This window comes from Acipenser ruthenus, chromosome 41, assembly GCF_902713425.1.
Source record: "Acipenser ruthenus chromosome 41, fAciRut3.2 maternal haplotype, whole genome shotgun sequence".
Lineage (NCBI taxonomy): Eukaryota > Metazoa > Chordata > Actinopteri > Acipenseriformes > Acipenseridae > Acipenser > Acipenser ruthenus.
In genome coordinates this window covers 4,894,630-4,909,861 of record NC_081229.1, presented here as the reverse complement: position 1 = coordinate 4,909,861, position 15,232 = coordinate 4,894,630, and the positions used below count along the sequence as shown (strand labels likewise).

Sequence of the window (15,232 nt, the reverse complement as noted above, 5' to 3'; positions counted from 1 at the left end):
TGCTGGCGCTAAAATAAGCTGCTTGAATAAATGTTGTTACCCCTGCTTGGCAAAAGAACCAACTAAACTGTGTGGAAACCAATCAAATAGCAAAATCAACTGCTAATCAATTTAGCCACTCACCTGGTACTAATCACACACAAACTCAGCCAATTCAAACACCACCTTACAATGTCACCAAATGTAGTAGTTACAATTACAAAAAGCAGGAACTTATCTATCTGCCTCTCTCCCTGGTTCCCTGAAGACTGAACTAATTACCAGATGCCCACTCTTAAATAACTCCCTTCACTTAGCAAGGGAACTAGCTGCTAACTGCTCTGGAGACAATAGTTTCACACACTTTGATGGGATCACACAACTGCAGGAGCTGTGTGGAGACCAATTCAAATGCAAACTGCTCTAATCAAGTTAACAGTTTGCATTTGAATTGGTCTCCACACTATTCACTTGAAGGACATGAGCTGTCAAGGAATATTAAATGTTTAAGATTTAATTATGACTTCTGATGTAAAAAGCAAAGCAAAAACTCTGTAAAAACCGAGATAAAATCCAAGTGTCACTCAACGTGCTAACTACAAGCTGATGTGATCCATGCTCTGAAGATCTCTGATCGAGTTGATTGCTGCTTGGGTCTTATTCAGAAGTCTTTGCCTTTGATGACAGTTCCTGTCCTTACATTATATTTTGCATTTCCATATATATTTTGGAAGGTAAGAACTATTTTGAATCTATATCTATTTTATATTGATGCATTGCTATAAGGTATAGGATTTATGTTTTAGCTTTGGAGAGTGATATATTGGATGCTGTATGATTTAGCGTTGGGCATTTTCAGCTTTATCAACGCATAGCCTAAACATGTTATAACCATAAACGTAAAGAAGTATTAATGCTATTATACTTAATTGCTTGTCAGCTGGGATTCGATGTAGTCTATAACTACTCAGTCCATTTTTAAGCTTTTTATAAATCGAAGGGGTATTAATACTACTCTGATTTCGTTAAAACTTCAAATCGAATGAGTCTGTATGATTTTCTTGATTATTAAAAGTCATAATACGTTGCAAGCCCATTGCACAAACAATCCACTTACAGGAGCCTGAAACATCTCTATGTCCTCCTAAACGTCTCCCTTGAGTGTCTTATATCAGAGTGCTTACTGTATTATTATTATTATTATTATTATTATTATTATTATTATTATTATATTTCGGTTCCTTTTGCCATTCTTGTCACAGTAACTTATTTTCAATATTCAGTTTTAGAAAACCAGTCCTGCCAAGTTTTTTTTTATTTTTATTTTATTTTATATAATATTCTGCTGTGTGTTAATAGCCTGGTGATAGCCTACTGTATGTAAGCAATTACAGCTGTGAGAAAGTGACGTAACACTGCCATTTTAAAACCTGAAGCAGTAACTGAGAGAATGTATGGCTATACATGTGAAATTAAAGTCGTCAAGGCTCTTAACTGAACATTTTATAATTATTATTTGTTTTAAAATGTAAAATATAAATAAAATATAGGTAGAACACGCTTGTGAGGGCTGGCTATTCTTGTTGTGTGTAAATAGTTTTTTGCACAAAGAACCCTGATAATGGTCAATCATTTTGAAAAGTGAGTATCACAGACCTGTCAACTCTCTCGTATTTGCCAGGATTCTCATGTTTTTTGAACACTTCTCCCCTACAACTCCCTGGACAGACATTCTCTCGTATTTTGCTCAGAACTCTACTCTTAAACCTCCTTATGTCAGCAAACCTTTTCAAAAGTTGACAGGTATAGTATCATTTCTGCTATTATTAATGCCATTGACACACTTGCCTATATCCCCATCTATATATCATGACAAGTCTGGGTGATAACGGTCAATAAGGTAGACAAAGATTGAAATTAAAACTTTTATTGAAATAATTCAGCAAAAATACATCCAGAAATACAGAGAAATACAGCTCATTATCTATTTATATTCATACAAAGCAGAGAAACCCTAAACCATAGCCTATTAATTTCACCCCATGTTGCATTGCATGCAGATGACTGCACATAGAATCAGGTGGACCTGCCTGTAGCTGGACTATAGCTGGCTTGGATTTCCTTTACAAACGGATAAAAGATTTTATAGTCATTCAAAACCCCCAGCTATTTTTGATCAGCTTAGTGATGAATGTTGTAAGTCATGTTGTATTTAAACTCCATTGCAAGTGTAACAAACAACTTCTTTCTATTAAAGGATTTATATTTAGAACATAACATTACTTTTCAGTTAATTCATAAAATGGAAATGCAATGATTTCATCACAACTTTATAGAAAAAGTTAATACAGTACAATCTAATCTAGAGCTCAATCAAATAGTATGCATTGTAGAATAGTGAAATGATTGCTGTTAGTATAAATGAGAAATGTGTAATTAATATTGTATTATAATGAACTTCCTTTCATAATAATCTTTAAGCCTGTCTTCATCTGGAAAGGGATATCCAGGAAGCCTCTTGTGGATAGCTGACCTCTGGGTGCCACCCTAATTTGTGCAAAGACAAACAATCCACAATTATTTTTTATTGTAAAGAATAGAACATATCCAGTAGATCACTGTAACTTGGATTGCAGTGATACTAAAACATAGATACTGTAGTAGGTATGTTACGAGCCATCATCCATAAGTGTGTAGTAAGTTTTAAAATCAATTTCCTTTTCACATTCCTAGTCATAATGATCATTACTGATCCTGCTGCTTAGTTTACCTTTCTGAGATTGAATGAGCGATCATTTTCCTTGAGTGAAAAATAACCACTAGAGGGCACACATCTGCCATTTAAATGTTAGAAACAAAATTGCAGAAGGGAGAGAAAATATAGCTGCACCCCTTGTGGTCATTTTTCAAACCACGGCTTTTCAGAAATAAAGCTTTAGAAGCAGACTCCTTGGTTGAAAATAGACAATGAGTTAGTAAGCCTGGTAAGTTTTCAAATAATAATAAACACACACGTAGTAGGCTATGAAACAGGTAAGAAATGTAAAGTTACGAAAGTGTATCTGGTAAACAATGGCACATGATCTGCTTTTCATTGGGGTAAGGATTTTTATCAGCAAGGACAGACAGGCTGCAGTACCTTAGAAGCAGAAGAAGTTGAGCTTCTCCGTGCAGGGTTTCTCAGTCCAGTGGGGGTCAGACCCTGTAGTCATGGCTACGCAGGGGCTGGAGTCGGGGTACCCAGGGGGCTGGACCCCCCCCTTTCCACTTGGTGTAGTCCAGGGGCTCACTGTTCATCCAGAAATAGAAGCCAAACAGCCGGCTCTGCCTCAGCCCGATCCACACCAGAGGGGAGTTGGCATGCTCAGACAGGTAGGTGGCGTAGCGTTGCTCCTTCTCCGAGACGATGCTGGCCAGCTCTCTGTGCTGAGCTCTGCAGTGGACAACGGCTTCCTCCCAGGTTTTATTCTCCTTCTCTAGGACCAGATCCCGGACATCTGAACACAAAGACAGCATTTTAAATTTGACTAGAAACCCCCTTCATTCCCCCTAGTTTATGGGCATAATTAACTTATTTTTTAACAACTGTATAAACTTTCTTATTGAAAGAGATACACTATATATCTCCACAGTATATTTTTCTTTTGAAATCTGTCTTGCTGCTTTGGGTTGATTTGTGGTTATTAAATGTACCTCTGATTTCATTCCCAATTTAGAATGCACTGGTATGCTCCCTGACCGCAGCAATTCCCCACCTGATCCCACAGCCATGCCAGCTTCCTGTTTTAAACACAGGAACTCGAAGGAGGATGTCAGCGAGGTACCGGCCTCTGCAGGACAAAGGCCAGCCTTGCAGGGGTGCACCTGAGCTCAGCAGGCACCTGGCCAGTAGTGTCCACTACAGCTCAATGAGGAGAAACAATTTTGCTTCCCAAACACGCGGGAGCACCAATACACTCTTGCTGGAATCGCCAGTAGTAGGGACCCCTACTACTAGCTTATTAACATGTTAGCAATTATTAAACCTTCTGTTAGCACAGTTGTTAACATGGTCGGATGTACGGATTTAATGATTACTCGTGTATCAATTTAAATTGACCTTTACATGTATCATACAGTAATAGAGATATGCATCCTTTATATCCTGATACAATTCAAAAATCACAGCACAGCTCATTGCAGTTCAACAAATAGTTCTTGAAAGAAAAAGTGTGTTTTATAGTTGTTATGAATAAATACTCCCCATTTAATTTCTGTCGTTTAACAAAGTGGAGCATTATTAAATGTCCATTTGATCTTATCATGCATCAAACAAGTGGCCCATCAGGACCATAACATGTATCGTAGCAGGACATTCATTAATAATGTTACACCCCCAGTACTAAGCTATTTTAGAGACCATTCACAAGATTTTGCATTTGCACTGACTTTAAAAGGCATGCATGTAGATTTATTGTTGAAACTGTGTTTTTCATAGTGGATATTATTATATCTGTTACTGGGTTTATAAAGTTTGAAAAACAGATTTACCATCAAAGCAGAAGAAGGGGAGCTTCAAGCTGCAATCCTTATCACGCCATTCCCCTCTGGATTGATTCTGATTATACCTTACACCTATAATCACACATTTCTCATTGCCTCCCACATTGTTTGGTTCCCCTGTGTTCCAGTTGTGAAATGTGTAGTTATCCCCCTGGTGTGACCACTTCCACGGGTTATTGAACAGGCCTATCCAGAAGGGCTTGCCCTGCGCTTTCTTCACTAGGTCTTCATTTTCACTGTCACTATTTATACTGACGAGGTCGGTGTGGTGTTCTCTACAGTACTGCTGAGCTTCAGTCCAGGTTTTCAGTTCTTCAATCAGGGTGTATCTCGCAGTGATGTTGCTGGTCTCTGTGAACACACACAGCAGATCAAAAGCAATGTCTGTCACAGAGGTGTGGTGGCTCTCCTGTTGCATAGTGATGAGAACAGGTCATTATTTACCATTACAACAAGATTAAACAACAAAGCCAGATAGACAAATGTGTCATCTAGAATCACCAAATATATTCTATAGTGACCCCCCTGCAGTTAAAATATGATATTGTGTTTTATATAGGGAATTATTACCTTCAAACACCAGAAGGATACATTATTCCCAGCTGGGAGATGCAGTGGAGGCAGAAGGCAGTCCATCTGTATGCAAAAGTTTTGCACTTGTATAGATAACCACTGGTACAATTGAGTTGTTAAGGAACTTCTTTAGCACACATTATTGAGTGTTTCAAAATCTGGGGATGTATGGAGGCTGACTGTATGTATGGCTGAATGCATTTATCTTGAGAATCACTTATCCTGTTATGATGAAACCTGAAAGACTTTCTTTTACACGGTATTGATTCTGAGGGGTTATGGACACACCTCTTGTGTCTGTCGGTCATGTGATCTATTTTTATAATACCAATAGCTCTAACTTGGCGAGGATGAATGTCACTGAAATGCTTTCCTGTGAAACAATAAATTGGCTCTTTATTTGTACAGGTGTCTGTTAAAACAGGTTTTATATATATATATGACATTTACATAACATTGGACCTGGCTTCATTATCCAGTCCACTCAGCTGTTTCATTAACAGATTGATTGAATCTCATCCTACCGTTGTAGCACATGAAAGGTTTCTTCTCCTTGCAGAGTGATTCGTTCCACACTCCACTTGAATTGACTGAAGCACAGAAGAGTTGTGATGTCCAGTTGGAGTAGATGACATCACCTCCATTGGACCACTGCCAGTTCTCTTTGTCACGATGCAGACCGATCCAGGTGGATTTACTTTTAGGCATGATGTCTAAAATATTCTTCATCCTGTCCTGGTCTTGAATGGTGACCAGGTCTTTGTTGTGGTTTCTGCAGTAGCTCTGAGCTTCATGCCATGTCATCTCAGTTCCTTCAAAGCTGCAATTACCAGAGGAACCTCCTGGGGAGAAGGCAACCGCAAAATAAGATTAGTGAAAATGTGATCTTTAGATAAAATGATATGTTGTTAAAAGTCAGAGATCACCGTTGTAAGAATGTAATTTTCATTTTAAAAGTTTTTTATGGTAATTTTGCAGGTGTTCCATACTTTCCCCAAGGTTATCCAAATGTATTTCCCATAGATTACCTATGTTTTTAAATATGTTTTACTTTACCATGCTCACCTGCAGTTTACCATGCTTTTACTATGCTTTATTACACTTTGCTGTGGTTTTACTTATATAAGGGATGCTACAAGTAGTGTATGATAAAGTGTAAAGGAAAACTATAAATACATAAACAGCATCCTTACATACAGATTAATGTGTCAGTCTATTGCTGTAACAGCAGTCCCTCACTGCAGTCTAATGAACTCAGTGTGACTGGGGTGATGTCCTGGACAACAGAACTGTGCCTATACTGAAAAACAGTAGATCCTATCAGGGTGGTATGAACAAAAAAAAAAAAAAACTTTGTTGCACATATATGTAATTTTTATAAACAGAGAAACATTTTACACAGATCACAGGCACACACGCAGACACGCACACACACACACACACACAACACAGGCTAAACTGGGGTCCTTACCTGAACAGCAGACGAAGAGAAACTTCTCGCTACAGGAACTGTCATACCAGTCACCTATCTCATTCATCACCACACAGTTCTCATTGCCTCCCGCATTGTTTGGTTCCCCTCCGTTCCAGTTTTGAAATGTGTAGTTATCCCCCTGGCGTGACCACTTCCACGGGTTATTGAACAGGCCTATCCAGAAGGGCTTGCCCTGCGCTTTCTTCACTAGGTCTTCATTTTCACTGGCGTTCTTTATACTGACGAGGTCGGTGTGGTGTTCTCTACAGTACTGTTGAGCTTCAGTCCAGGTTTTCTGTTCTTCAATCAGGGTGTATCTCTCAGTGATATTGCTGGTCTCTGTAAACACAAACAGCAGATCAGAGAGACTCTGAGGCCAAAGGAAAATCTCAAATTTGTAAAAACAAAACAAAAATATCTGAATAATAATACATATTCACAGTATAGAAACAGCGAGATCTTTACCTGTGTAGCACATGAAAGGATTCTTCTCATTGCAGACTCGATCCTCCCACTCTCCCTGTGAACTGACTGAAGCACAGAAGAGGTCTGCCCTCCAGTTGGAGTAGATGACATCATCGCTGTTAGACCACTGCCAATTCTGTGTGTCATCACAATACAGCCCGATCCAGGCAGTATCATTGAGAGAATCTCCTGTAATATTTAAGAGCTGCTCTGCTTCTTCCTGGCTGCCCACAGTGGCCAGGTCTGTGTGCTTCTCTCTACAGTAGCTCTGAGCTTCAGACCAGCTCATCTCAGCATTATCATAGCCGTATCTTCTGATCTGGTTTGAAAAAGGTACAAAGAACCCTGAAAAAAGAATTGTTTTCATTAAAATGGGATTTTCAGATTTAAGAAACATTAGCTATGCAGAGCTTACATCTTACAACTGGATGTGCAATTGTAATTGTGCATCAAAAACAAAGTGCCCGCAGGGGCACATTCTAAGGGGCATGTCATAAGATTATGTGGTTTGTGAACGTGTGAAAAAAATCTGTCAAGGAATGTGGCACTGAAACAGTTAATGTTCACAGCACATCACCTGTAATGGAATTTTATTGAGAGAATCACAGAATACAACTATGTACCAACTATGAAGACCTCCAAGTCCAGATATGAGATCTGTCTGATAGATCTGTCCAGCGGTTAAAGCAATGTGACAGTCTAGGGTTATTTTTTTACTGGACAATAGAACTCAGAACGTATTGTCTATATGCAGCTGGAACTTCAAAAGTCACATGACCTCCGTATGGTAGACATATTAGGTTCAAGGTCAACGCCATGGTCACCAACACATTAAGCATGCAGGGTTTGAAAATATGAAGCCACTACCTCAAATCGTTTCTGAGGCTACGAAACTGTGCCACAGTCAGCTTGGCAAAAAATAAATAAATCGAGTCACGTGGTTACATTAAACAGGGTTTAAACATCATTTTGCGACCTAGTTTTTATTTTGCCCCTTTTGAAAATCATGCTGACAGTACATCTCGTCTGCTGCGTGCTGAACACGCCTTCACTTCTCAAAATAGACCAGCAGCTCTTCTGCTACAGACAACAACAATACAACAACAAATTAAACCCACCAGTTTCGACAGAAATTCAGGATCGCTGCAAGCCCACGAATCAAAAGAGGCTGCGTTGCTGTTTTTTTTTTTTTTTTTTTTTTTTTTTTTTTTTGCGTGTAGTATGTAAAGACTAACAATTGTTCTTGTTTGTTTACAGTTTTTGGATATGACGACAGGTTTTTTATGTTCTCTTTACAATGAACAGTTCATTTCCTAGAACTGCTTACTGTAGCTACATAATTTTATTTTAAAAGAATTTAAAAAATCAGTCCACAATCACATTTAAAAATAGATATCCTATTTATTCTGTTTTCTGATCTCTGTATGCTGCTGATCAAGCTTGAACCGCACATGTTATTGTGTTGGTTGTATTTGTAATTTCTAAATTATTGACCCAAGTACATTTTGGTCACGGTCTCAGTGGGTAAATTTACTGGTTAAATAAATAAATACATTTTAAACAATTTTATTTACAGTCAAGGATAATAATAATAATAATAATAATAATAATAATAATAATAATAATAATAATAATAATAATAATAATAGCATCAGTAATAAAACTAATTTAAGTTAGATGGATGCAGTAATTGTATCAATTTAATATGCGATTAGAACCGACATTAACTAAGATTAATTTTTTCAATTGCGAGATTAATCGCGATTAATTTATATAATTCATCCTATTTCATCCAGAACTCTGCTGCCCGCCTGGTGTTCTCTCTGCCTCGCTTCGCCCATGCTACTCCACTACTCCGCTCGCTCCACTGGCTCCCGATCACCGCTCGCATCCAGTTCAAGACTCTTGTACTAGCCTACAGATGCCTTGACCAGTCTGCACCCAGCTACCTCCAGACCCTCATCTCTCCCTACACCCCCACTCGACCTCTCCGCTCCGCCTGCACTAGAAGACTAGCTCTACCACCGCTACGCTCCCCTGCCTCCAAAGCCCGCTCCTTCTCCACCCTTGCTCCGCAGTGGTGGAATGACCTTCCTACAGATGTCAGGACTGCCCAGTCCCTGACCACATTCCGGCGCCTCCTTAAGACTCACCTCTTCAAAGAGCACCTGTAGAACTCCTCTGTTTGTATCCTGGGACACTATCACCCTTCATGTAAATGTGCTTTATTTTGCTCTTATCAGCCCCTATTTTACTGCATTTAATCCTGTACTTCAGAATACTGTAATCTGCCAAGTTTTTAACCTGTAGTACTTTGTATTTAATCACATCCTGATGTAACTATCACTATTTAATCATATCCTGATGTAACTATCACTATTACCTGCTGTATTATTGAATTTTGGTTTGTCAAACTTGTACTTTGCTTGAACAAAAGTTATTGTATTTCTTGCTCTTATTGTATTACTTGTATTGTAACGCTTGAAATGTTTTTGCTTACGATTGTAAGTCGCCCTGGATAATATATACCTATTAAATATACTCCACATAAAAACATATTTAAAGGCATGAATCATGGATACATGTATTGCTTTTTTAAATATATACTCCCAGTTCTTAAAAAAGTGGGTGTTCCACATACAGTTGGTATAAAAGTACATTTCTGTGTGTCAGTGTCTGTCTCTGTGTGCTTGTGTGGGTGTCCCTGTGTGTTCAGCCTGTGCAGTCCTTGTCTATCCACAGTCCTTTAACTCTCTCTATCTGTTATATAGCTGCTGGTGAGGTTGCTGTTACAAATCATTTCATTGCAAGCTGAATCTTATTTCATAGTTCTAACCTGTGATTGTATTGTTAGTATGAATGATTCACTCATTCAGCAGCTCAGTTTTAATACAGCATGCAGCAGTTATATCTACTAATAGAATTACACCCAAGAAGAAACACCCACTGCACTCTAAGGCTATTCTAAGAAAGGCATTTATATGGGAATTTTATTTTAAAAAGAGTATCTAGTCAGGCACATTTGAAATAGAATTAGCATTATAAACAGAAATGTAGAATGTGAGCTGAATGTTATTATTACCTATTCTACTGCTGAAGGCTGGTAACATTATGTAGCCCAAGATTAGTGCTGATAGGGTTCTGTGAAACCAGACCATGTAAAGATGTGGATGACATCATGCAAGACTCCCTACCTGCAAGACACAGCAAGACCAGCACAGGCTTCTCCATCCTAGAGGTCTCAAGAAGTCTGATCGTCCTTTCAGAGTGTTCAGCAGACAGGTTGGTTTGGAGCAGCGTCCCCAACTGGACCTTTATGCCAGTGCAATATCTCTTCTGCGCAGTCGCTGTGTGTGTGCAGGGACAGGAGCGTGACTGTGGGTGACTCTCACCATGCGATCTGTATTTGGGTATGTAAATGTTTTAATCAAATGAGGGCTAGTTCAGTACAGGGACATGAATGAAGGTGTCTTTGTTTCTTCTTGTATAATTTGCATTTTGTGTTTCTGTTTGGCTTAGTTGAGGCACCTGCCCAAATAATGAAGTAACATGGTTGTTATCAGCAAGCATGCACTGTGGAATGAAAGCAAGCAAACCAGGCAATTTGTATACAGATATAGCATGAAAATGTACAGGCAAATGATGCTTTATTTCATACAGGGACATGCATTACTCACTAAATACTTTGCATGTTCTGTTTCTGTTTGGCTTAGTAGAAGCGTACTGCACTGCGCATGCCCAGATTTTATTTCCTTAAGAAACAAGGACGCTCGTCAAAACTGCTATATATATATATATATATATATATATATATATATATATATATATATATATATATATACTGTATATATATATATACTGTATATATATATGAGAAAATACGTGTTTTGTACAGTTACATTTTACTTCACGTGTAATAATTAGTTTAATATTACAGCTGGTGTTGACTAACGTTGAAGGGTTCTGCAGAGCTAGCTACATTTTTAAAAATAAAATAGCAAAAGATAAAAAGGCACCTACACGCTGACTGCACATTGTTGTACATTAAACGCAGCGTTTCTTGACACTAAGTAACCCTTAAGTATTGGGAAATTGTTTTCCAAATGTTATTATTATTATTATGATGATGATGATGATGATGATGATGATGATGATGATGAGATATTTTCTGGTGTGAATTCCGATCATGTTGTTGATATTAGTTTAAAAATATGTAATGGTTATTATATTACATTATTTTAGTTCTATTTTTTATTTTATTTTATTTTATTTTTTTAATCTTTTCAAACTACTCTCTATATAACCACAAAGATGAATTGTTGGATTGATTCAACTTGACCAGTATATATATATATACTGGTCAATATATATATAATTTATTTCTTAGCATACGCCCTTATCCAGGGCGACTTACACTTGTTACAAGATATCACGTTATTTTTTCATACAATTACATTATTTTTACATACAATTACCCATTTATACAGTTGGGTTTTTACTGGAGCAATCTAGGTAAAGTACCTTGCTCAAGGGTAGATAGATAGATAGATAGATAGATAGATAGATAGATAGATAGATAGATAGATAGATAGAGATTACATTTTGGTACAGGTAGCAAATTTTGACAAGGTGGTAAGATTTGACACTTATACAAGTCATATTTTTGCTACCGGGAGCACATTTTTATGACGTAGAAAAAACTGACGTTACACCGGACCTCTTTTTGTCCAGAAAGCGCTCCACTTGGAACGTGTGGTAATTCTATTCTGATTGCAATTTAAAAAAAAATAAATAAAAAAATGTTGTGCTGCGACAAAGATGACGCAAGATTTGTATTTCTGAGATGATGACACTGCCGAGCTGTGCGTGTGTGGTGTATTTTGCATTGATTGTCTGAAGCGTCGAGAGACTCCAGGCCAGCTCTCAAACGAACCCTTTCAGTGGCTAATGGTTATTTCAGACAAACATTGCTAAATAAATAAATATCTTTTCAAAGCTGTGGTATAACAGTGATTCACGGGTGGGCATAGCACTGCTAGGTGTGTTGTGCAATGCTGTGCTGTGATTGGACTGTTTGGTCCATGATCTCACCTTCTGGATCCGCAAGAACCGCCCTCAATTACGTGAGACTGTGGCCGGGTGATGGAGGAGGCTTATTATTCCTTTGTGTGTGTGTGTGTGTGTGTGTGTGTGTGTCTAATACATTGTCAAAGATGATGGGGGGGGGGGGGGCGGTTGGAACTCCCTTGGGCCGTGTGCTTGTTGCACTTCCCCTTTTCAGCCGCTAGAGAGCCACACTGAGTCTGAGAAACAGCAGCAGACGATTTGGAAATTTTCCCAATTATGGGCTGCCCAGCAGCAGTTGTGACGTGGCGTCTGCGCTGATCTAAATGAGCGGTTTCCTCTTTACTGTACGCAACAGAAGTGGCTAGAACAGGTTGTCCGGGCACGCAGTGTACGCCACGGCGCGGACACAGTGAAAGGGTTTCATTTTAGAATTCCCCTAAACTGGGTCCTGCTCGGAACCTTATCGTGTAAACTCCATATTACATGGGGAGCTTCCGAGCAACATAAAGGTTTTGTCGAAGTTCATGTTCCAAAACAGAGGCAGGTATTACTATCAATGTGCGGACAAAATTTGAGAAAATGTCCCCACAAAGATAGTAACTCCTGAAAAAACGACGATGTAAAACACGTTTTTAAGAACTAACTATATATATATATATATATATATATATATATATATATATATATATATATATATAGTCGACTTTCACCCTGTGTGGAGTTTTGTAAATAAAAATCTACTGAGAGTCAATGAGTCCCCACAAATATAAGAATGCAAACGTGTATGTCTGTGTGTGTGTATGTGTGTGTGTGTTCCTATTGCTTATAATATATATATTATATATATATATACACACACACACACACACACATACAGTGCCTTGCATAAGTATTCACCCCCCTTGGACTTTTCCACATTTTGTAGTGTTACAACCTGGAATTAAAATTGATTTAATTAGGATTTTTTGTCACTGATCTACACAAAATAGTCCATAATGTTGAAGTGGGGAAAAAAAATCTACATATTTTTCAAAATTATTTACAAATAAAAAACTGAAAAGTCTTCATTGCATAAGTATTCACCCCCTTTGCTGTGACACCCCTAAATAGCTCTGGTGCAACCAATTGCCTTCAGAAGTCACATAATTAGTTGAATGGAGTCCACCTGTGTGCAATTAAAGAGTCACATGATCTCAGATTAAATACACCTGTTTCTGGAAAGCCCCAGAGTTTGTTAGAGAGCATATCTAAACAAACAGCATCATGAAGACCAAGGAGCTATCAAAACAAGTCTGGGATAAAGTTCTGGAGAAGCACCAGTCAGGGTTGGGTTATAAAAAAATATCCCAAACTTTGAACATCCCCCGGAGCACCGTTAAATCCATTATTAAAAAATGGAAAGTATATGTCACAACCACGACTCTGCCTAGAGAAGGCCGTCCACCAAAACTCAGTGACCAGGTAAGGAGGGCATTAGTCAGAGAAGCAGCCAAGAGGCCAATGGTAACTGAAGGAGCTGGAGAGATCCACAGCTGAGATGGGAGAAACCGTCCATGGGACAACTATAACCAGGACGCTCCACAAAGCTGGGCTTTATGGAAGAGTGGCAAGAAGAAGGCCATTCCTGAGAAAAACCCATATCAAATCCCGTTTGGATTTTGCCAAAAGGCATGTGGGAGACACAGCAAACATGTGGAAAAAGGTTCTCTGGTCTGATGAGACCAAAATTGAACTTTTTGGCCTTCGCGCAAAACGCTATGTGTGGCACAAAGCCAACATTTCTCATCACCCTGAGAAACACCATTCCCACGGTGAAGCATGGTGGTGGCAGCATCATGTTATGGGGATGCTTTTCATCGGCAGGGACTGGAAAACTGGTCAGGATTGAGGGCAAGATGGATGGAGCCAAATACAGGAAAATTCTAGAGGAAAACCTGTTTCAGTCTGCAAGAGACCTGGGACTGGGGCGGAGGTTCACCTTCCAGCAGGACAATGACCCTAAACACACAGCCAAAGCTACACTGGAGTTGTTTAAAAACAAGACCCTGAATGTCTTAGAATGGCCCAGTCAAAGCCCAGACCTCAATCCGATTGAGATTCTGTGGCAAGACTTGAAAATTGCTGTTCACCAACGGTATTTTGCACCTTCAAAGTGTTAAGTATGTTGTGTAAATCAAATGGTAAAAATCCCAATTAAATCCATTTTAATTCCAGGTTGTAACACTACAAATTGTGGAAAAGTCCAAGGGGGGTGAATACTTATGCAAGGCACTATATATATCTTATACAACTACAGACATTTCGTTTCCTTCTTCCTTATTCATAAACACAAACCGGTTTCACCCCATGTACATTTTACACTGTGATGGCTGTAAGAAAAATTCCAATTGGTTCATAGACACGTTACATGTAAAAATTACTATAGGGAACTTGAAGCGTCTGGAAAACGTCATTGGTATATTTCAAGTATTATTATTATTATTATTATTATTATTATTATTATTATTATTATTATTATTATTATTATTAGTATACCTACACTTTTATTCCTGTTAAAAAGGTAAATGCGATCTTCTAAAGTTTCTTTTATTTTTTTTATTTTTTTTTAATTGAGTGTTATTTTTAAAGGCGTCTGGTTTTATGTGTGCTTACTGTAAACGTCTGATTTATTTATTTATATATTTGTTTGTTTGTTTGTTTATTTACATTTGGTAAAACCCGCGGGGTTGTTTGTTCTTACAAAGCTTGTCATGGTTATTACAGTCATTCAAAGATGTGGTTAGGGAAATACCGAGGATGATACACAAGCGCGATATTAGTAAAGCGCCTATATTGAGATGTACTGGCGAAACCAAACGGCACCGAGGAGGGAGGCGGGGGTGAGGGCTTGAAAAGGCAACCTAGACCCCAATTGTTCTCTTTCAAGGTGGGCCGCGTTTCTGTTGACAGGCTGATGTGTGTCTGTGTGGGTGAATGTGAACGAGATATCAATTCGTACATTTCAGAGACCGGATACCAGAAGAAAAAAAAAATCATTGACTGTCCAGTTTAGTTAAAATCCATAAAAGGTAATATTAGTTGGCCTATATAGTCTTCTTACCCAGGAAGAAATATTTTTTATATAATAATATA

At 38.4% G+C, this 15,232-nt stretch overlaps 1 protein-coding gene across 2 annotated transcripts; it reads right to left on the bottom strand.

The window, feature by feature from the left end:
* Positions 1-1,914: 1,914 nt before the first annotated feature.
* On the bottom strand, positions 1,915-10,367 carry LOC117971094 (macrophage mannose receptor 1-like). Of its 2 annotated transcripts, XR_009311372.1 has the most exons (7): positions 10,228-10,367; positions 7,034-7,378; positions 6,566-6,907; positions 5,619-5,936; positions 4,510-4,872; positions 3,119-3,476; positions 1,915-2,526 (listed from the first exon to the last, which is right to left on the bottom strand). XR_009311372.1 is itself a non-coding variant. In XM_059010952.1 (6 exons), exons 1-6 carry the CDS (start codon positions 10,262-10,264, stop codon positions 3,175-3,177), a joined length of 1,707 nt encoding a protein of 568 aa, XP_058866935.1. In that variant the 5' UTR covers positions 10,265-10,367; the 3' UTR covers positions 2,988-3,174. The 2 variants fall into 2 exon arrangements, 1 of the variants encoding a protein (XP_058866935.1); XM_059010952.1 differs by lacking the exon at positions 1,915-2,526 and having other exon boundaries at positions 2,988-3,476.
* Between the last annotated feature and the right edge of the window lie 4,865 nt (positions 10,368-15,232).

Coding starts and splice junctions, on each gene's coding strand:
- LOC117971094 (XM_059010952.1), bottom strand. CDS start 10,264: ATGGAGAAGCCTGTGCTGGTCTTGCTGTGTCTTGCAG. Junction 4,873..5,618: donor ACCTTTCATGTGCTACAACG/GTAGGATGAGAT, acceptor GTGTGTTCACAG/AGACCAGCAACATCACTGCG. Junction 3,477..4,509: donor CCCCTTCTTCTGCTTTGATG/GTAAATCTGTTT, acceptor CTTTGTGTTCAG/ATGTCCGGGATCTGGTCCTA.